This window comes from Salvelinus sp. IW2-2015, linkage group LG2, assembly GCF_002910315.2.
Source record: "Salvelinus sp. IW2-2015 linkage group LG2, ASM291031v2, whole genome shotgun sequence".
Taxonomy (NCBI): domain Eukaryota; kingdom Metazoa; phylum Chordata; class Actinopteri; order Salmoniformes; family Salmonidae; genus Salvelinus; species Salvelinus sp. IW2-2015.
The window spans coordinates 16,095,290-16,116,074 of record NC_036839.1 but is presented as its reverse complement, the minus strand read 5'-3'; the positions used below and the strand labels follow the sequence as shown (position 1 = coordinate 16,116,074).

General features: G+C 42.9%; 1 protein-coding gene and 1 non-coding gene across 7 annotated transcripts in view; both read left to right on the top strand.

The window, feature by feature from the left end:
- LOC111975605 (disintegrin and metalloproteinase domain-containing protein 23) overlaps nucleotides 1-19,216 on the top strand; it is a 35,724-nt gene extending 16,508 nt beyond the window's left edge. Inside the window, exons 14-27 of one of the 6 annotated variants that reach the window (XR_002878857.2) lie at nucleotides 667-718; nucleotides 2,483-2,582; nucleotides 2,705-2,776; nucleotides 2,865-2,951; nucleotides 10,732-10,812; nucleotides 10,904-10,954; nucleotides 11,088-11,151; nucleotides 11,294-11,399; nucleotides 11,559-11,678; nucleotides 11,811-11,979; nucleotides 12,263-12,374; nucleotides 14,274-14,364; nucleotides 16,422-16,602; nucleotides 17,333-19,216. Coding sequence is in view for 4 of the 6 variants with exons in the window: in XM_024004025.1 (XP_023859793.1) it covers nucleotides 667-718; nucleotides 2,483-2,582; nucleotides 2,705-2,776; nucleotides 2,865-2,951; nucleotides 10,732-10,812; nucleotides 10,904-10,954; nucleotides 11,088-11,151; nucleotides 11,294-11,399; nucleotides 11,559-11,678; nucleotides 11,811-11,979; nucleotides 12,263-12,374; nucleotides 13,188-13,278; nucleotides 17,333-17,378 (1,151 nt within the window). In the remaining 2 variants the exon portion in view is untranslated. Of the gene's footprint in view, nucleotides 1-666; nucleotides 719-2,482; nucleotides 2,583-2,704; nucleotides 2,777-2,864; nucleotides 2,952-10,731; nucleotides 10,813-10,903; nucleotides 10,955-11,087; nucleotides 11,152-11,293; nucleotides 11,400-11,558; nucleotides 11,679-11,810; nucleotides 11,980-12,262; nucleotides 12,375-13,187; nucleotides 13,279-14,273; nucleotides 14,365-16,421 lie in introns of all 6 variants that reach the window. The other 5 variants (XR_002878856.2, XM_024004025.1, XM_024004034.2 and 2 more) reach the window with 5 other exon arrangements.
- Nucleotides 7,473-7,542, top strand: trnae-uuc (transfer RNA glutamic acid (anticodon UUC)). The gene has a single exon. It is a non-coding gene; the product is annotated as a tRNA-Glu (tRNA).
- Nucleotides 19,217-20,785: the final 1,569 nt, after the last annotated feature.

Here is a 20,785-nt window from a genome sequence, read left to right as displayed (position 1 = left end):
AGAACAGCGCAAACTGGCTCTAACCAGAATAGAAAGAGGAATGGGAGGCCCCGGTGCACAACTGAGCAAGAGGACAAGTACATTTTAGAGTGTCTAGTTTGGGAAACAGACGCCTCACAAGTCCTCAACTGGCAGCCAGTCTCAACGTCAACAGTGAAGAGGCGACTCCGGGATGCTGGGCTTCCAGGCAGAGTTGCAAAGAAAAATACATATCTCAGACTGGCCAATAAAAAGAAAAGATTAAGATGGGCCAAAGAACACAGACACTGGACAGAGGAACTCTGCCTAGAAGGACAGCATCSCGGAGTCGCCTCTTCACTGTTGACGTTGAGACTGATCAATTAGCCTTTTTAAATGATAAACTTGGATTAGCTAACACAACGTGCCATTGGAACACAGGAGTGATGGTTGCTGATAATGGGCATCTGTACGCATATGTAGATATTCCATAAAAAATCTGTCGTTTCCGGCTACAATAGTCATTTACAACATTAACAATGCCTACACTATATTTCTGATCAATCTGATGTTATTTTAATGGGCAAAAAATGTGCTTTTCTTTCAAAAACAAGGACATTTCTAAGTGACCCCAAACTTTTGAACAGTAGTGTATGTTTGTACCAATTTCTTTGTATGATAGCCATGTTGTGTGTTGTTCTTTCACAGAGGAATGTGGCTGTGCTGACTCCTGGGTGGGCTGCATCATGGAGGATACTGGGTAATGTTCTACTGCTCAACTGTTATTCTCACTTTCTCTCTCTGTTTCTGTGTCTGTCTCTATGTCTTTCTCTCTCAAACGCACGCACGCACGCACGCACGCACGCACGCACGCACGCACGCACGCACGCACGCACGCACCACACACACACACACACACACACACACACACACACACACACACACACACACACACACACACACACACACACACACACACACACACACACACACACACACACACACACACACACACACACACACACACACACACACACACACACACACACACACACACACACACACACAGAGACAGAGTATAACACCATGAAGCAGATGTTATAATTAAAGGTTCGATTAGGAGAGAGAATAGATTCTTTCCGTGGATTTGTGTGACGGTAATGTGCAATAACGAGCTTCTATCCCCCAGTCCCCCAGCCCCTCTCCATGATAGCAGGGTATGGCTCTCCCTTCGCGTAATGACAGGGTGTGCAGAGCTGCAGCTCAGCTGAGTCTCTCCTGGGTCATGACCAGCATTAGCATGTGAAAGGTGCCCTGGCGTCATGCTTGTGTTGTTGACAGCGGCTCTTTAGGCACACTGGCTCAGAGTGCGTCACCTGACGTGATTGACTGCTCATACAGCCTCTTGCTCTAAGCTGACTCATGGAATTGTTTTTAAGTCATACCATGGATCATTTACAGTTCCGGGAACCTATTGTTGATACTGAATGTAATCAGATCTTCAACCAAAACCTAATATTAGATAAAGGGAACCTGAGTGATCAAATAACATAACAATTACTGTACATACTTACTTCATTTATTTCATAAACAAAGTTATGCAACACCCAATGAACATGTGTGGAAAAGTAATTGCTCTTTTACACTCAGTAACTGGTTGTGCCACCTTTAACTGGAATGACTATAACCAAATGCTTCCTGTAGTTGTTGATCAGTCTCTCACATTGCTGTGGAGGAATTTTGACCCACTGTTGCATGCAGAACTGCTTTAACTCAGCGACATTTGCGGGTTTTCAAGCATGGACTGATCGTTTCAAGTCCTGCCACAACATCTCAATTGGGATTAGGTCTGAAAAATAAACCAAAATAATTTTATAAAATATTACATTTGGCCTACTATAGCCCATAGAAATGCATTGAATAACACATTCATAAATGACAAAAAAGACAGTCAAAAAATAAATCATAAGGAATAATATTTTGAAGTTTCTGTCCTATATCTATGAGATATAAAAAAGCTCAGGAATTGTACAAAAAATAGTTTTGCACTTATGTAACCACTTATTTTTGCTGGCACAAAACTACCTCCGTACTTCCCATTCATTTGTATGGGTTACCTTCAGACGAGTCCCGTGACACTTGTGGGAGCCGTAGAGCAAAACGGAAAACACCARCGTGTCGCCCTACGTCCCCTTTCTATAGAAAGGTCATAATACATTGTTGACCAAACCGTTCGAGTGCTACAGATGTTTTCGTGAGAAGATCGATTTTCGGGATCTCACCTGGTCTGACAGACAGCGCTGTAGCTCTGACACTTTCCACCACAGATGCAGAAGGACGCCATTGGCGGATGTGATGAATTGAGACGCAGCCCATGCAAAAAAATGATATCTTTAGCTTAAACTGACAGATTTTGATGGGGATTTTTGTGTTATGTTACTTAGATTGACGAACCGATGCATCAATAGACTCTAGGGGGTTTAAAAGCTGGATGTTAAAGGTGGATGTATCCCTTAACCTCCAGGGTCCAGCATCCCCGGATGTTCTCCAAATGCAGCATCTCAGACTACAAGGAATTCCTGCTGAAAGGCGGTGGATCCTGTCTTTTTAACAGGCCAAACAAGGTGAGTCAGACGAGAATAGTTCATGTTGTGGTTGTCATACAGCAGAAAATCAAAGACAGATACTGTATATAACCAGTAATAAAAAGACCATAATAACCCTCTGATTGTGTTTGCTTTGGCAGCTGTTTGAATCCACAGAGTGTGGGAATGGATACATCGAGGTGGGAGAGGAGTGTGACTGCGGAGCTAGATCCGTGAGTTACGATGCAATATTATTCTATTTACATCACAGTTATATTATTCGAATACAGTGTCAGACTGGTGGTGTCGTCTGTGTTGTAGGAGTGCTACAAGGAGTGCTGCAAGAAGTGTTCCCTAGCTAATGGTGCACATTGTGCTGATGGACCTTGCTGCAACAACACTTGTCTGGTAAGGGCTTTTTAATCACTGTGTAAGTCTGCTCACTAAGAACCAGAATGGCTTTTTTCTTAGTGTACAAAAGCTGAAGAACATAGGCACGTCCAGGTCATTTCTTGCAGGTGCTGGAGTTATAGGTGAACTCGTGAAAGATAAAAATAAAATGCGGCACACTGCTGTTCATGCTCCCAGGAGATTTTATTGATACAACGTTTCAGGTCTTCATTAGGCATCAACGTCCCAGGTGGGGTGGAAGGTCCTATATACAGTATATATCGGCAGTGCTCAGTGACATCACTTCCTGAAACAAGAGGTACAAATATATAATATAGGTTCACAATATCAACAGTCAATATATCAAATATTAGCTCAGCAAAAAAAGAAACGTCCTCTCACTGTCAACTGCGTTTATTTTCAGCAAACTTAACATGCGTAAATATTTGTGTGAACATAACAAGATTCAACAACTGAGACATAAACTGGACAAGTTCCATAGACATGTGACTAACAGAAATGGAATAATGTGTCCCTGAACAAAGGGGGTGGGGGGTCAAAATCAAAAATAACATTAGTATCTGGTGTGGCCACCAGCTGCATTAAGTACTGCAGTGCATCTCCTCCTCAAGGACTGCACCAGATTTGCCAGTTCTTGCTGTGAGATGTTACCCCACTCTTCCACCAAGGCACCTGCAAGTTCCCTGACATTTCTGGGGGGAATGGCCCTAGCCCTCACCCTTCGATCCAACAGGGACCAGACGTGCTCAATGGGATTGATATCCGGGCTCTTCGCTGGCCATGGCAGAACACTGACATTCCTGTCTTGCAGAAATCACGCACAGAACGAGCAGTATGGCTGGTGGCATTGTCATGCTGGAGGGTCATGTCAGGATGAGCCTGCAGGAAGGGTACCACATGAGGGAGGAGGATGTCTTCCCTGTAACGCACAGCGTTGAGATTGCCTGCAATGACAACAAGCTCTGTCCGATGATGCTGTGACACATAACCATACTCTTTTTTTAGTATGCTGCTATAGGCAAACTGTTAGTATCTGTAGAATATGTGTGTGATGTTAGATAAGGTCTCTAATGCTAACAAATATATTTATTTTCTTGGTAACCTGAACATTGTCTGGTTATCATCTAGTTCTCCTCTCAAGAGGAACCTTCTTACTGTGACTAATGCCTGTAACATGACCCAGGTTATCACTCAACCAACTGCAGTGTATACCAATAGTGTTGGATCTGTGACATCCACTTGTATTGATCGTATCTTCACTAATTCTGCTGAGCTTTGCAGCAAAGCAATATCAGTTCCCATTGGCTGTAGTGACCATAACATTGTGGCAATAACAAGGAAAGCCAAAGTACCAAAGGCAGGGCCTAAAGTTATGTATAAGATATCATACAATATGTTTTCTCGAGACTGTTTTGTTGAAGATGTAAAAAATGTATGTTGTTCTGAAGTGTATAAGGAGGAGAATCCAGATGCAGCACTTGGAGTATTTGTAAAATTATTCTTGCCAATTGATGACAAACATGCACCTGTTAAGAAACGGACTGTGAGAACCGTTTGAGCCCCCTGGATCGATGATGAATTGAAAAAGTGTATGGTTCAATTAAATTATGCAAAAAAGGTGGCAAACAAGTCACACTGCTCAGCTGATTGGTTCACATACTGTCAATTGAGAAATTGTGTGACTGAAGTACATGAAAAACAATGGGAAAAGACTTTGGAGCACCTTGCCTAAAATATAATTTATCTCCATCGTTCATTGAGGTTGATGGGTCATTTATAACAAAACCTTTTGATATAGCCAATCATTTCAATTACTATTTCACTGGCAAAGTGGACAAACTGAGAAGTGAAATGATATCATTGAACAGTAAACCATCATATTTTGTGTATTGAAAATAATTAATAATAAGTAAAAGAAGGATTGCTGTTTTGAGTTTGGTCAAGTTTGTGTGGAAGAGGTGAAAAAATTATTGTTATCCATCAATAATGATAAGCTACCAGGTATAGACAGCCTAGATGGGAAACTATTGAGAATGGTAGCAGATTGTATTGCCAGGCCTATTTGCCATGTCTTTAACCAAAGCCTAAAGGAGTGCGTGTGTCCACAGGTGTGGAAGGAAGCTAAAGTAATTCCACTACCTAAAAATAGTAAAGCACTCTTTGCTGGCTCTAACAGCCGACTAATCCGTTTGGTGCCTCTTCTTAGTAAACTGATGGAGAAAATTGTGTTTGTAACAAATACAATGCTATTTTTCAAAGAACAAGTTAACTACTGATTTTCAGCATGCGTATAGTGAAGGGCACTCAACTTGTACTGCACTGACTCAGATGACTGATGATTGGCTAAAATAAATAGATAATAAGAACATAGTTGGAGCTGTATTGTTAGATTTCATCACCGGCCATCACATGGTTGGAGAGTTACTTATCTAATAGAACCCAGAGAGTATTCTTCAATTGAAGCTTCTCTAACATCAGATATGTACAGTGCGGTATCCCTCGGGGCAGTTGCCTTGGGCCGTTACTCTTCTCTATTTTTACGAATGATTTGCAACTTGTCTTACAAGAAGCTAAAATTACTATGTATGCTGATGATTGCACACTCTACACATAAGCACCTACYGCCAGTGAGCTCACTGAGACTCTTAGCAAGGAGTTACATTCAGTGTCGGGTATTTAACAATAAACTGGTCTTAAATACATCTAAAACCAAAAGCATTGTATTTGGTTCAACYGATTCTCTTAGACGTAAAACTCAACTGGAGTTGTGCATAAAGGGTGTGACCATTGAACAAGTTGAAGAAGCTGAACACCTACGAGTAACATTGGATGGTCAGTCATCATGGTCAAGTCATGTTGACAAAGTTGTTGTGAAGATGGGGAGAGATAATGTATGTCTGTTATAAAAAGATGATCTGCATTTTTAAGACAGAAATCAACTGTACTAGTTGTTCAGGCTCTGATCTTGTCCCATCTTGATTACTGTCTGGTAATATGGTCAGGTGCAGCAAAGAAAGACAGCAAAGCTGCAGCTGGCTCAAAATAAAGCAGCTTTCCTGCACACACAGATGTTACTCGTAGGAGTTCAGCTTCTTCAACTTGTTCAATGGTCACAACAACAGGCATGATAGTCTTTCATGGTTGTGGCTTCTCTTGTAGTCTTTTTAAGAAACATTTGTGTGTTGAAAATGCCTAACCACTTGTATAATCCATTTGTATACACTTCAAACAGACACAAATACCCCACCAGACCCYCCACTATGGGTTTCTTCACGGTACCCAAACCAAAAACAGATTTAATGTGTCGCTCAGTTATGTATAGAACCATGTCATCATGGAATGTTCTGCCACCAGAGATTACTRAGACAAAAAGCAAGTTTAGCTTTAAGAAACATATTGTATCACAGCTCCTCTTTCTAAAGATCTTTATTTAACTAGACAAGTCAGTTAAGAACAACTTCTTATTTTCAATGACGGCCTAGAAACAGTGGGTTAACTGCCTTGTTCAGGGGCAGAACGACAGATTTTTACCTTGTCAGCTCAGGGATTTGATCTTGCAACCTTTCCGGTTACTAGTCCAACGCTCTACCCACTAGGCTACCTGCCACACCATCTAATTGATCTGTAATGTATATAAGAAAATGAATAGGTACAGTGCTTTCAGAAAGTATTCACACCCCTTGACTTTTTCCATATTTTGTTGTGTTACAGCCTGAATTTAAAATTGATTAAATGTAGATGTTTTGTCACTGGTCACCACACCATACCCCATTATGTCAAAGGGGAATTATGTTTTTTAATKGTTTTTACAAATTATGAAAAGCTGAAATGTCTTGAGTCAATAAGTATTCAACCCCTTTTTTAGGGAAAGCATAAATACGTTCAGAAGTAAAACATTTCTAAACAAGTCACATAATAAGTTGCATGGACTCTGTGTGCAATAATAGAGTTTAACATTATTTTTGAATGACTACCTCATCTTTGTACCCCACACTTATCTTTGTACCCCACAATTATCTGTAAGGTCCCTCAGTCAAGCAGTGAATTTCAAGCACAGATTCAAGCACAAAGACCAGGGAGGTTTTCCAATGCCTCGCAAAGAAGGGCACCTATTGGTAGATGGGTACAAATAAAAAAAGCAGAAAATTGAAAATCCTTTTCACTTTGGATGGTGTATAAGTCACTACAAAGATACAGGCGTCCTTCCTAAGTGGCAGGCGTCCTTCCTAACTCAGTTGCTGAAGAGGAAGGAAACCTCTCTGAGATTTAAATCACCATGATGCCAATGTTGACATTAGAACAGTGACAGAGTTTAATGGCTGTGATAGGAGAAAACTGAGGATGGATCAATAACATGGTAGTTACTCCACAATACTAACCTCATTGACAGAGTGAAAAGAAGGAAGCCTGTACAGAATAAAAAATATTCCAAAACATGAATTCTGTTTTGCAACAAGGCACTAAAGTAATCCAGCAAAAAATGTGGCAAAGTAGTTCACCTTTTGTCCTGTATACAAAGTGTAGCTCAGTTGGTAGAGCATGGTGCTTTCAACGCCAGGGTTGTGGGTTTGATTCCCACAGGGGACCAGTCTGAAAATGTATGCGCTCACTACTGTAAGTTGCTCTGGATAAGAGTGTCTGCTAAATGACTAAATTGTGAAACATGGAAGGTGTTATGTTTGGGCCAAATACAACACATTGCTGAGTACCACTCTCCATATGTTCAAGCATAGCGGTTGCTGCATCATGTTATGGGTATGCTTGTAATTGTTAAGGACAAGAGTTTTTCAGGATAAAAAAAGCAATGGCAAAATCCTAGAGGAAAACCTAGTTCAGTCTGCTTTCCACCAGACACTAACCTAAAACGCATTGCCAAATCTACACTGGAGTTGCTTACCATGAAGACAGTGAATGTTCCTGAGTGGCCAAGTTCAATTTTTGACATAAATCTGCTTCAAAATCTATGGAAAGACCTGAAAATGGTTGTCTAGCAGTGATCAACAACCAATTTGACAGAGCATAAAGAATTTTGAAATTAAGAATGGGCAAATACTGTCCAATCCAGGTGTGCAAGGCTCTTAGAGACTTACCCAGAAAGACTCACAGCTGTAATCGCTGCCAAGGCTGATTCTAACACATATTGACTCAGGGGTGTGAATACTTATGTAAATGAGATATTTCTGTATTTAATTTGTATAATATTTCCAACAATTTCTATAAACATGTTTTCACTTTGTCATTATGGGGTGTTGTGTGTATATGGGTGAGCAAAGAAATATTGAAATATGTTTTGAATAAGTCAAGGGGTATGAATACTTTTGTTGTCTCTTGGTGTCTTTTCAATATATAACTTATTTTATTTGTATTTTTTATTTGAAATGTCATGTAATATCTTATGTTGTTGTTGTCTGTGATGGTTCTGTACTTTGTCATGTATTTGTACATGTTATGTGGACCCCAGGAAGAGTAGCTGCTGCATGTGCAGTAGCTAATGGGGATCCTAATAAACTAAACATGAGGAATGTGATAAATATTTACAGTGATATACAGGTATAAAACATTAAGAACACCTTCCTAATATTGATTGCCCCCCCCCCCCTTTTTCCCTCAGAACAGCCTCAATTCGTCATGGCATGGACACTACAAGGTGTGGAAAGCGTTCCACAGGAATGCTGGCCCATGTTGACTCCAATGCTTCCGACAGATGTGTCAAGTTGGCCTGGTGTCCATTGGGTGGTGGACCGTTGCAGTTCTTGACACAAACTACCACACCCCGTTCAAAGGCACTTAAATCTTTTTTCTTGCCCATTCACCCTCTGAATGGCACACATACACAATCCATGTCTCAATTGTCTCAAGGCTTAAAAATCCTTGTTTAACCTGTCTCCTCCCGTTCATCTACACTGATTGAGGTGGATTTGAAGTGGATTGAATCAATAAGCGATCATAGATTTCACCTGGATGCACCTGGTCAGTCTATGTCATGAAAAGAGCAGGTGTTCATAATGTTTTGTACACTCAGTGTACAGTGTATAAGTGTATATACACTATTCGATTAGGGTAAAAAGCTGTTTGGTTTTTATTGTCATGAATCTTGCCATGGAGGCAGCTCTGCAGAGTGGTCACTAGCTGGCACAGCCACAAAGTCATAAAATCTGATTTTAAACATGCAGATAATCAGGCCTTGTCCTGTGCAGGGGTGGGTGAAATAGCCACATTTGTACGTGAAACTGAATTTGGCACATTGGCCACATTTTTAATTCCTGTGGGTACCCTCTGGGCACACAATGGTTGAATCAACGTCGTTTCCACGTCATTTCAATGAAATGACGTTGAACCAATGTGGAACAGATGTTGAATTGACATATGTGCCCAGTGGGTAGTCAGATTTGGCCACAAAGTCTCTCAGGTTTGGGGGTCTTTTGAAGACCATACATGGGGATGTTTAAAGATGGGTTTCAGTTGTGGGTGAATGTCAACAATGTACCAGTGCTTCCTGATAATGTCATTGAATGCCTTCCCCAAGGCGTGAAGCATGAGGGGACATGTTCTGCTTTTCTTTTACTTTTGGTTGAAGGCTTTCTAATTGTGTTAGACTTTCAAAATGATCATCGGCATGTTTGACCCAATTCTCTTTGTACCCCCTGTGTGAGGTCCGTGGTCTGTWTCTGGTAAGAAGCATCAGAGCTACACATGAGACATTTAATGAGTGGAGGTGGATGGAAACGGTCACCTCTAAGGAAAGTGTTCCTTTCCGTAGGTTTCCTGTAAAGATCAGTAGAGAGGGACATTTTGTCCTTAATAACCATCACGTCAAGAAAACAGATTTTGATTCATGGTTAAAAGGATGTGCTCATTCATAGAGTTTAGATAAGCATGGAGTTCCTAGAGTTCTTCCTGAGTCCCTGTATAGATCAGGAAAATATTATCTAAATATCTAAAAACGAGAAAAATATTGGGGAGAAAGGAGTTAAGTTCTGGATTCAGCACCATCTGTTTTTCTAACCTTCCTCAGCCAAGTCCACAATACAATTGGTGCTGGGAAGAGCATCGAGGTAGAACATGAGGGCCTCTAGTCCACCCTGGTGGGGGATGTTAGTGTATAGACTGGTAACATCAAAAGTACACGGAATAGAATGTTCTGGTATGTGGTCCACAGATTTCAGAAGATTGATAAAATCAATAGAATCTCTGGTGTACGTGGGTAGAGAGCTCGGTCAGGGTTTCGCAAAATCTTCTACAAAGGTAGAAATGTTCTGTTTCAGAGATCCGGGACCACTCACAATGGGCCTGCCTGGTATAGGTGGGGTCATGTTCTTGTGAATTTTGGGGAGGGTGTACATGACAGGTGTGGTTGGTCAGTCAACTTTCATATACTCATATTCTGTCTTTGCAATCTCCACTTCATTCTGAAACTTAGATCAGACCATGGATCAGAGACTTGAAAAAATATCACTGTAAATATTTATCACATTCCCGCATGTACGGTTGTATATTATATTGAATGTCGATATTGTGAACCTATATTATAAATGTGTACCTCTTGTTTCAGGAAGTGATGTCACTGAGCACTGCCTCTACATATAGGACCTTCCACCCCCACCTGGGATGTGGATGCCTAATGAAGACCTAAGGGTCGAAATGTTTTATCAATAAAATCATCTGGGAGCATGAACAGCAGTGGGCAGCGTTTTCCTTTAGGTTTTTTCTTAGTGTTGCATGAGATACCAAAGTGGTACAGGAAATTCCACTCTTGTTTTTTCTCCCTCTATGTCAGTTCTACCCGCGGGGTTATAGTTGTCGCTATGCGGTGAATGACTGTGACATCTCAGAGACATGCTCAGGAGACTCTGGCCAGGTGAGTTGGGCTCTAACTATTATACATTTCGGAGAAAGGATGAAACGTTCAGCTCTGTTTCAAGGAAATATTTGTATATCGTTTATTGTAGTGCCCTCCTAACCTTCACAAACAAGATGGCTACCACTGTCAAGTCGACCAGGTGAGCAGCATGATCACTGAGACACAACGACATACTCATATCTATTCAGATTGTATGATTTAGAAAATGGTCGTCACCATAGGCTTGCTTGAACAGATAGGGAATGAATGAGTGTGCCCTTTTGTCTCTTTAGGGACGCTGCTACGGTGGAGAGTGCAAGACCAGGGGGAACCAGTGCAAATACCTCTGGGGTTCAAGTGAGTTCAAAATCCCTTTTGCTTAAGTTGCTTTACTCACTGCAAGATATGCAAAAATATGTAGTCAAAAAGGCATTGAGACAGAATCTGAAACGGCTGTCTGCGCTCCCTTTCCCCTCTCCTATGTTGCGTCTTCCTGCAGAGGCGGGAGGCTCCGAGAAGTTCTGCTATGAGAAGCTCAATACAGAGGGAACAGAGAAGGGAAACTGTGGGAAGGATGGAGAGAAATGGCTCCAGTGCAGCAAGCAGTGAGTTGAACATGATACCAAATATACACTGTACACTGTAGTTATGCACTATACCAGAACAAACATTCGAGTGTTGCTGTATCTGTTCTACATCAATGTAGTACTCACAAAGTATCAGTGTTCCCTTAGCTCTAACTCTCTCGGACTCTCTGTCTGCAGCGATGTGTTCTGTGGGTCCCTGCTGTGCAGCAACATAGGACGCAACCCCCGCATCGGGATAATGAAGGGAGACATCACCCCCACCTCCTTCAACCATCAGGGCAGGCTGGTGGACTGCAGGTGAAGACAACCGTCTCACCTCTCATGTCCACACACAGAGACACCAGCCACGGATACTGTCTGACCTCTCTCCTACGGCACCCTCTCTCTCTCGCTCTCTGTCTCTCTCTCTCTCTCTCTCTCCGTCCACAGTGGTGGCCACGTTCTTTTGGACGATGAGACTGATTTAGGCTACGTGGAGGACGGGACGCCCTGTGGGCCGTCCATGATGTGCCTTGACCACAAGTGTCTGCCCATCCAGTCCCTCAACATGAGCACCTGCCCCAGCGGGCCCAACAGCCAGGTGTGCTCAGCCCACGGGGTAAGTCCAGGGGAGCTGCTTAACCCTCTAGGTGTACCCATACGAGCCCAGACGATTACCGCAACCTTGAATGTTCTATTATTAGCCATAAGTGTCCACAATGGTATCTCCAGTGACAATGTCAATTAAGTGACATATTCACTACAATTTCAACAAGCGTGTAAAATCTCGTCCCCAGCATGCGGTAACCATTGAACCTGGGACGTATTCACTTGTTATGGAGCATAGGTTAATGAAGTCCTCCCTGCCCGCCTCTCTTGCTCCCTCTATCATACCTGGCCAGGTGTGTAACAACGAAGCGACGTGCACCTGTGACACTACATGGGCGGGGACAGACTGCAGCATGCCTGACCCCCCCAAGGAGCCTGCACCCGCAGAAGACGAAGGACCCAAGGGTTTGTTTCCGTCTAGTTTTCAGAACGTCCCTATCTCCTCTCCATGATAGACTAAATATAACGTCCTTTCTTGAGTACGGTCAGTCCATTGTGTTTTGTATCACATTTAAAGTAGATTTGTTAATATGTCAGTTATTATCAAGTGCCCTCTTCTGTCTAAAGATCAAAGCTACATGTCACGGAACATTTGCACATGTCAATGTGATTGAAAGGTCATTCAAGATGGCACTGGCTTTTAACTACTGTGCCATTTAGTTCTTGTTTGTCTGTTTTTAATTTGTAATTGTTTTTAAATTCGTTTTTTTTATTGCTGTTTCTATTGGTTGACTTTTATTGCTCTTATTGTTTTACTATCATGTTTTATTGTGTTATTTTATTGTTTTTTTTAAAGTGCTAATTGTAAAAGCACTTTAAGCTGCTATTGCTTGTATGAAAGGTGCTAAACAAATCAAGTTTATTATTACCATTAATATTGTTATAATAACATGGAACAGGCACACAGATACGTCTAATGATTCCCAGGAGAATAGAGAAAGATGTTCTAGCTGAGGCCTCTGGCTGATAATATCACCATGCATCACAGATATAGAGAGCCTTTTGAACATAAACACATAGTCATGTCTGAGTATTTCTATTGGCTGTTATAAGTCAGTGGATTTCCTAGGGCTTTCGACAGCAGGTGGAGGGGAGGCGGAATGGACAGTTGCCAAGGGAACGGCATCACTCTACCCATGTTACTGAAGCAGAACAGAAGCCTGCTGTTTGTTGTGACCAGGTGGTAATAATGATAATGCTCCTTTTCCCTCTGCGCAGTGAGCGTGGCAACTAACAGGCTGATAGGGGCAGTAGCAGGGACCATTCTGGCCCTGGGGGTGATTTTTGGAGGCACAGGGTGGGGAGTAGAGTAAGCATCTTTCTCCGTTTCCACAGCTCTTCCTCTCATTGTGGTGCCTCAGTGTGCTGGCTGAGGGTCTCGTGACCCGGCCTGAGCCCGTGTGTGCGTCCTGGTGGCTTTGTCTCGTGTTGGTGGTGACCATATAAATGTCATGTGATTGGATGTTTCAGTGTCATGTGATTGATCGATGGATTCCCCTTATCCCGCCATTTCCTGTTGTTCCCCCATTATTATTAGTCTCCCTCTTCCTCTTTTTTTCCTCTTCTTCTTCCTCTTCTTCTTCCTCCTCTTCTTCCTATTACTCGTCATGTGGCTCCTCTTCTGATCCTCTCCTTTCTGGGGCATGTGGGGCATGGAGATAGACCCCAGTCAAGGGAAGTGATTTGCAGTGAGATAGCCTGTCTTTCAGTGGTGGGCTGTGTGGTGACTGGGACTCCCAAATAGTGCCATGTGGTCATTTTCCACGATTCAAATCCTCATATAGATCACCTGAGACATAACCTTTATGTAACCTGTCATCGGAAGCTAATGTAGGTTAGGGTGAGACTGTAGCTAGGTACATGCCACCATAAAGGAGTAAAACAACTCAGTTTAAGATGATACAGTAAGAGAGAGGTCTATGGTCTCCTGTGGTTTGTTGTGTGCTAAACGTGTGCTAACCACCATGTTTATCGGGACCATTGCTCTGCCCAACTTTTCAACTTAGTGGTCTGTCTTTTCAGAACCTCCGCCCGTAGACAATAGGGTCCCTGAAATGTAGACTTGACCTTTGAATTTACAAGCAAAGTGCTACATCACATCAGATTCACGATCACTACCATGGTAACATTATTGTCGAAGGGCCTGATGAGCATGCAAAAATATACCATAGACGTAATTAGTCAGTTCAATGGGTATTCTCATGCTATGTGTTCTTGTTCTTAACATCTGTGTAAGATCATCCATGTGTAGAGAAATGCCATACGTGAGGCACTCATGTCTTTCTCCCCCATAACCCTTTGCAGGTCCTAGTGCCACCAATCTTATAATAGGCTCCATCGCCGGAGCCATCCTGGTAGCTGCCATAGTGCTGGGGGGGACTGGATGGGGCTTTAAGTAAGCAACACGCCGCATGTCTCTCCTACCGTGACTCTGGCATCCCTGCTGCTGCTTATAGACACCAGGGTTTGAGCTCCTGCTACAGAATATAGACCCAAGGGGACACACAAACATACCTGATACGTACGTCAGCTCAACCACACATAGACTTACATAGTAAGCCGTAAACACACACTTAACATAGACATATTTAAAGTAATCTTGCCTGTGCTCATGATACTTAACATTGTCTTAAAGTAACTGTCCAGTGAAAATCTCCCTTTTAAAAGTTCATATTCTGTTAACTCATACCCAAATAATGTTGTTGACTCATTTTATACTCGTATTTTTGGCCAAAGCATAAATTGGAGGGGGAAAAAACACTTTAAAAAACCCACTTCAAACTTGTATCTCAAACAGAGCGTTTAAAAAATGCTTGCTATTTCCTCATAGAGGATTATGTCATCCTCCTGAAGAGGCCCAGCTGGCCAATCAATAGTCTACTCTCATTAATATTTTTAATGACCAGTATCCGCCCACACTATTCGAACACAGAAAATAGGTTTTTTGACAGTACAATTGGAAGGAAAACTATTTAACACATATTTCATAGAAATCTGGAAACATTGGACAGTTACTTTAATAGAGGTCCACAATCAGTAATATAGGGTGATTATCATAGAGATTATGTTGGAGAGGTGGTGGGCATCTGTGCGTCTGTGGCAGAACCTCAAACTGATAAGACGGGCACAGCTCAAAGCTTGACGTGCATGTTCAATACAGTTACTAAACCTGCTGGTTAGGGCGGAAGGTAGCCTAGCGGTTAGAGTGTTGGGCCAGTAACAGAAAGGTTGCTGGTTTGAATACCTGAGCCGTTAAGGTGAAACATCTGATGTGTCCTTGAGCAAGGCACTTAACCCTAATTTTCTCCAGGGGTGCTGTACTACTATGGCTGACCCTGTAAAACAACACATTTCACTGCACCTATTTGGCGTATGTGACAATATAACATATTTTTTGGGGGGGGTTAGCAGAAAAATAATTGAATCCGTTTTATAAGAGCACTTGTAGACCAAACTGTTCTTATTACTAATTTAGTCTATGGATTAAGATTATACCTCCTTTACACATACTCTTCCAGATTGTACATGTATACACTGAGCATACCAAACATTAGGAACACCTTCCTAATATTGAGTTGCACCCCGCCCCAAACTGTTGAGCGTGAAAAACCCAGCAGCATTGCAGTTCTTGACACAAACTGGCACCTACTACCATACCCCGTTCAAAGGCACTTAAATATTTTGTCTTGCCCATTCATCCTCTGAATGGCACACACACAATCCATGTCTCAATTGTCTCAAGGCTTAAAAATCCTTGTTTAACCTGTCTCCTCCCATTCATCTACACTGATTGAAGTGGATTTGAAGTGGAATGAATCAATAAGCAATCATAAATTTCACCTGGATGCACCTGGTCAGTATATGTCATGAAAAGAGCAGGTGTTCATAATGTTTTGTKCACTCAGTGTATATACAATATTCAATTAGGGTAAAAACGCTGTTTGGCTTTTATTGTCATTAATCTTCTCATGGAGGCAGCTCTGCAGAGTGGTCACTAGCGTGACCAATAAGGGATCATAGCTTTCACCTGGATTCACCTGGTCAGTCTATGTTATGGAAAGAGCAGGTGTTCTTAATGTTTTGTGTACTCAGTGTATAATACATAGCCAGCTAGTTTACTGTGTGATGCAGTATGCTATGTTCCCTAATCTGAGGTATCAAGTGCCAATCGCTCGCTAGTAAGCCTGCTGTTTCAAGCAACAGGAGTGTTAGACACCCTAAATCTAAAGTAGGAAAAATAAGGAGTTGATAAGTATTATATTGCAGCCACCAAAGCATGCCAGTTAGCAACGCATCATGTTTCTCACCCCCKAAAATATTTCTGCATGTAGACTTGGTTGACTTGGAGAAGGTCAGTTCATTGCACAAAGGCTGAGCCCAACTCAGGATGACATGCTCCTGGGTTACCATACTCTTATCACTACCATAATCTTTTTCTCAATCTGGTACGAGGGTTCAAGGGTGAGAGTTTAAGCGGAAGTGGTGAGAGAGAAGCCAGGGCCATATTGTTGGCCGCAGCCTTTGTGCCATGGCTGGCCACACCCACCTGGATGGCCAGGCTCCGCCCTAGAGCAGAGCAGGACTCCTGGACCCGCCCACACCAGCTGCCATTGCTGCCTGCTTCACAGACCTGGTACAGACACGGCGCATTGAGCTGCATGACCCACCACGCACATCAATAGTGCCACCTCCCACTGGCCTACTATTGAAACAGGTGCATGACAGACTGCTAGAAGCCCCACATCAAGCCACATTACGGGGAGGTTATGCATAACTCTCCTGTTGGTGTTATCTTGTTGTTGGTGTTGTTGTCGTTGTTGTTGTTGATGTGTTGTTGTTGTCTCCTCTTTCCCCCTTTAATAGAGTACATTTTTGTTGGCTCTCTCTCCCCCCAGATGGTAATGTTTTGAATGGAACTAATGTATTTTCCTGTCAGAGATGGTAATGAGAGATTCGTGTCCTATCCTTGTCCTTGTGTTTTGGAAAGCTAACTGTATGCCACATGGACAAGCACAGACTCTTCTCATTGCCTCCAGCACCATATTATGGTTGCACATTTGAAACACAAAATGGATGTCATTACAATGCAGAAGAATTGACTCATAGGTCAATCTGAAAGACTTAACAACAGCAATACACATACCAATAGTGAACATATCAAATCAACCTAGGGGATCTAGTGACCTCACTGAAGCACGTAGCTGCAGGGAGCAGTCCAGTACGAAAGGAATAGATATGGCTCCTGTTGTCTAAGAGATGAGTGTGGCTGCTTCTCCACGGTGCACTGACTGTACCACCATCATCAGTAATATACCATGTATTGATCCCTGTCTTCTTTCCCCAACTCTCCCCTGAACGTGAAGAAATGTGAAGAAGCGACGGTACGACCCCAACGCCAGTGCCATATAAGGCCGGAGGAGAGGTCGAAGGGCACAGAGGGATCCTCTGGACTGCACTTACAGCTGCTGATTTTTGGCATTAGATTTACTTGAAAAAGAAATAGAGGACAATTTAACAAATTCCATCTTAGTCATGTAGAAATGCAGCCTTTTTCAACCCCATCCTGATCTCTAGAGCCACAGAACTCCTCTCCTTTTCCTTTCATCGTTAGTGCCAGTGCACAGGCGTTCAGGCGGAACTCACACCATTATATTCTCTCACCAGGCATGATTTCCCGCACAGAGCGTGCAGCTCGCTGGCTCTGGCATGAGGGGCCCTCGCTAAAGGACTTTGCATGGCTACCAAAGCTATGAACGACACACAGCAAATCAAAAAAAAAAGAAGAAGAGAGAAATCACTACTGAATCGTCAAATGGAGGAGATAGCCTCATTAAAAAACAAACCCGGTGGTACCCTGACAAGGCTCCTCCTCCTTAGGTCACCACAATGAGAGGAAGAGGGCTGCATGCTAGAACCCAAATGGGAAATGCAGACCACATTCAATAAATTGAAGTATATAACGGGCAACATTGTACATAAAAGAGGAGAACGAGTTCAGATTCTGAATTCTAACATATCATTTTACACTGACACACTCTGCTTCTGTTTTATCTTTAAGCATGTTGTATAGCGGGTGTTTTTGGCAATGTTAATGAAAAACAGTAACGCAATTATGATTTGGGCCAAAATGCTATGGATAACCAGACAATGTCATAATCTGTCTATTAGGTGTTACCACACGCTACATTCTGTATTTATCCAATATAGAGGTCAAGGGTCAGGTTCAGTATACACAGTACAGATGAGAGGTCAGATTTAGGGGTCTACATGTGTCTTCTCTAGAGGTCAGGGCACAGCGATGATGACAGAAAGATAGATCGCAGATTATCCAGTCTATGACTGACGTCATGGGGTTCCTTAAGTACTTCCAGTAGTGACTCAAAAGCCAAAGAATCAATCACGTGGAATGTTTGGATGTTGTCGCACACAGAGCACTTTCCCCTTTGTCTGCAATCTGTGTGCCTCTCCCTCCCAGTGCTGCAGACAGGCATGCAGTGTGTCCCTGCAGATTAGTCCCACCTGTGTTATCAGGTGGTGTCACTATTTAACAGTCCTCATCAACACCCACTATACTGGCTAGCTTGGCGCTCTCCATAAACTCTTACTAGAAATCAAGTTCAGCTCTACTGGTACGCTGCATGCATTCACACTATAGTGGGCTTATAATTCTATAAGGGAGTCCCAAAATCCGCAAGCTAAAATACGCTACAAAAGATAGGTGCATGTCAACAAACAAAACATTTAACTTTTATTTCTATGCAAAGAAAGATATTGCACAAACTTATGGGTTATTAAATGTAATAATGATATCAGTATAAACATGGAACAAAAACCTTTGCAAATCAGACAACCTTTTGTATTCGGCCACTCCCACATCTCGTTTCATTTAGCTTCAAAGTACTGAAATAAAGAATGGAAAAGCATAATTGAATTCATATGTCCAAGTGAAAAGTGAAAGAACATCCTTTTACGTTTGTGGAATCGAAGGAAAATATTATTTTTGTGTGTTTTTCCACCAATCTAAGATGACATTTCTAATCTGACATACTGTATGTGCCGAGGCCTCAACAGGTTACTTTTCCAGGACTTTAGTTTCCAGCCCAGCTGACAGACAGACAGTTGGTGTGTTCCAGGTGCTGCCATAGCACTGGCATTGTGTAAACCTCCATATTAGTCATCATCTCGTGTCCCTATCAACACTGCATCATGTACAGTTGGACCGACGAATAAACTACTGAAGTATTTTATCCAAGAGCCTCTGTCTTTCTTTTTAGCCTTAGAACTGTAGAACTGTGCTTAAAGGTCCAGTCCAGTCAAAATCGGGATTTTTCCTGTGCTTTACATATACACTGCTCAAAAAATAAAGGGAACACTTAAACAACACAATGTAACTCCAAGTCAATCACACTTCTGTGAAATCAAACTGTCCACTTAGGAAGCAACACTGATTGACAATAAATTTCACATGCTGTTGTGCAAATGGAATAGACAACAGGTGGAAATTATAGGCAATTAGCAAGACACCCTCAATAAAGGAGTGGTTCTGCAGGTGGTGACCACAGACCACTTCTCAGTTCCTATGCTTCCTGGCTGATGTTTTGGTCACTTTTGAATGCTGGCGTGCTTTCACTCTAGTGGTAGCATGAGCGGAGTCTACAACCCACACAAGTGGCTCAGGTAGTGCAGCTCATCCAGGATGGCACATCAATGCGAGCTGTGGCAAGAAGGTTTGCTGTGTCTGTCAGCGTAGTGTCCAGAGCATGGAGGCGCATCAGGAGACAGGCCAGTACATCAGGAGACGTGGAGGAGACCGTAGTGTCACGAACCGGCTCAAAGCCCGTAACAAAAGGGAGACACCGTGGAGATAAGGAGTAACAAATATATTTATTTAAAATAAAGTAACCTAAATGCAATTAACAATGGTGTGTGTAATCAGTAATCAGTAGTGTAAGTGAGTGTTTTGCATGCATGAATGTGATATGCGGTGTGTTGAAGGTGCTAAAGCAAACAACCAAAAAGTCACAAAAAACCACAAAAAATCTATTACGGTGTCTGCATGGAGAGAGTCTCCTCCATGAATGGGGAAGTGGTGTATTTATCCTGGGAGACACCGGGCCCAGGTGTGTTCCCATGTAGCTGACGACCCTCCCAACTCCGCCCACCGACATCCTAATAAGGAAACAAGAACAAAGAGAGAATACGGCAGACAGAGTGGGAGGGTCGTCACAGTAGGAGGGCAACAACCCAGCAGTAGGACCCCTACCTCCGCCTTTGTGCAAGGAGGAGCAGGAGGAGCACTGCCAGAGCCCTGCAAAATGACCTCCAGCAGGCCACAAATGTGCATGTGTCTGCTCAAACGGTCAGAAACAGACTCCATGAGGGTGGTATGAGGGCCCGACGTTCCACAGGTGGAGGTTGTGCTTACAGCCAAACCGTGCAGGACGTTTGCATTTGCCAGAGAACACCAAGATTGGCATTTCGCCACTGGCGCCTGTGCTCTTCACAGATGAAAGCAGGTTCACACTGAGCACGTGACAGACGTGACAGAGTCTGGAGACGCCGTGGAGAACGTTCTGCTGCCTGCAACATCCTCCAGCATGACCGGTTTGGCGGTGGTCAGTCATGGTGTGGGGTGGCATTTCTTTGGGGGGCCGCACAGCCCTCCATGTGCCTCGCAGAGGTAGCCTGACTGCCATTAGGTACGAGATGAGATCCTCAGACCCCTTGTGAGACCATATGCTGGTGCGGTTGGCCCTGGGTTCCTCCTAATGCAAGACAATGCTAGACTCATGTGGCTGGAGTGTGTCAGCAGTTCC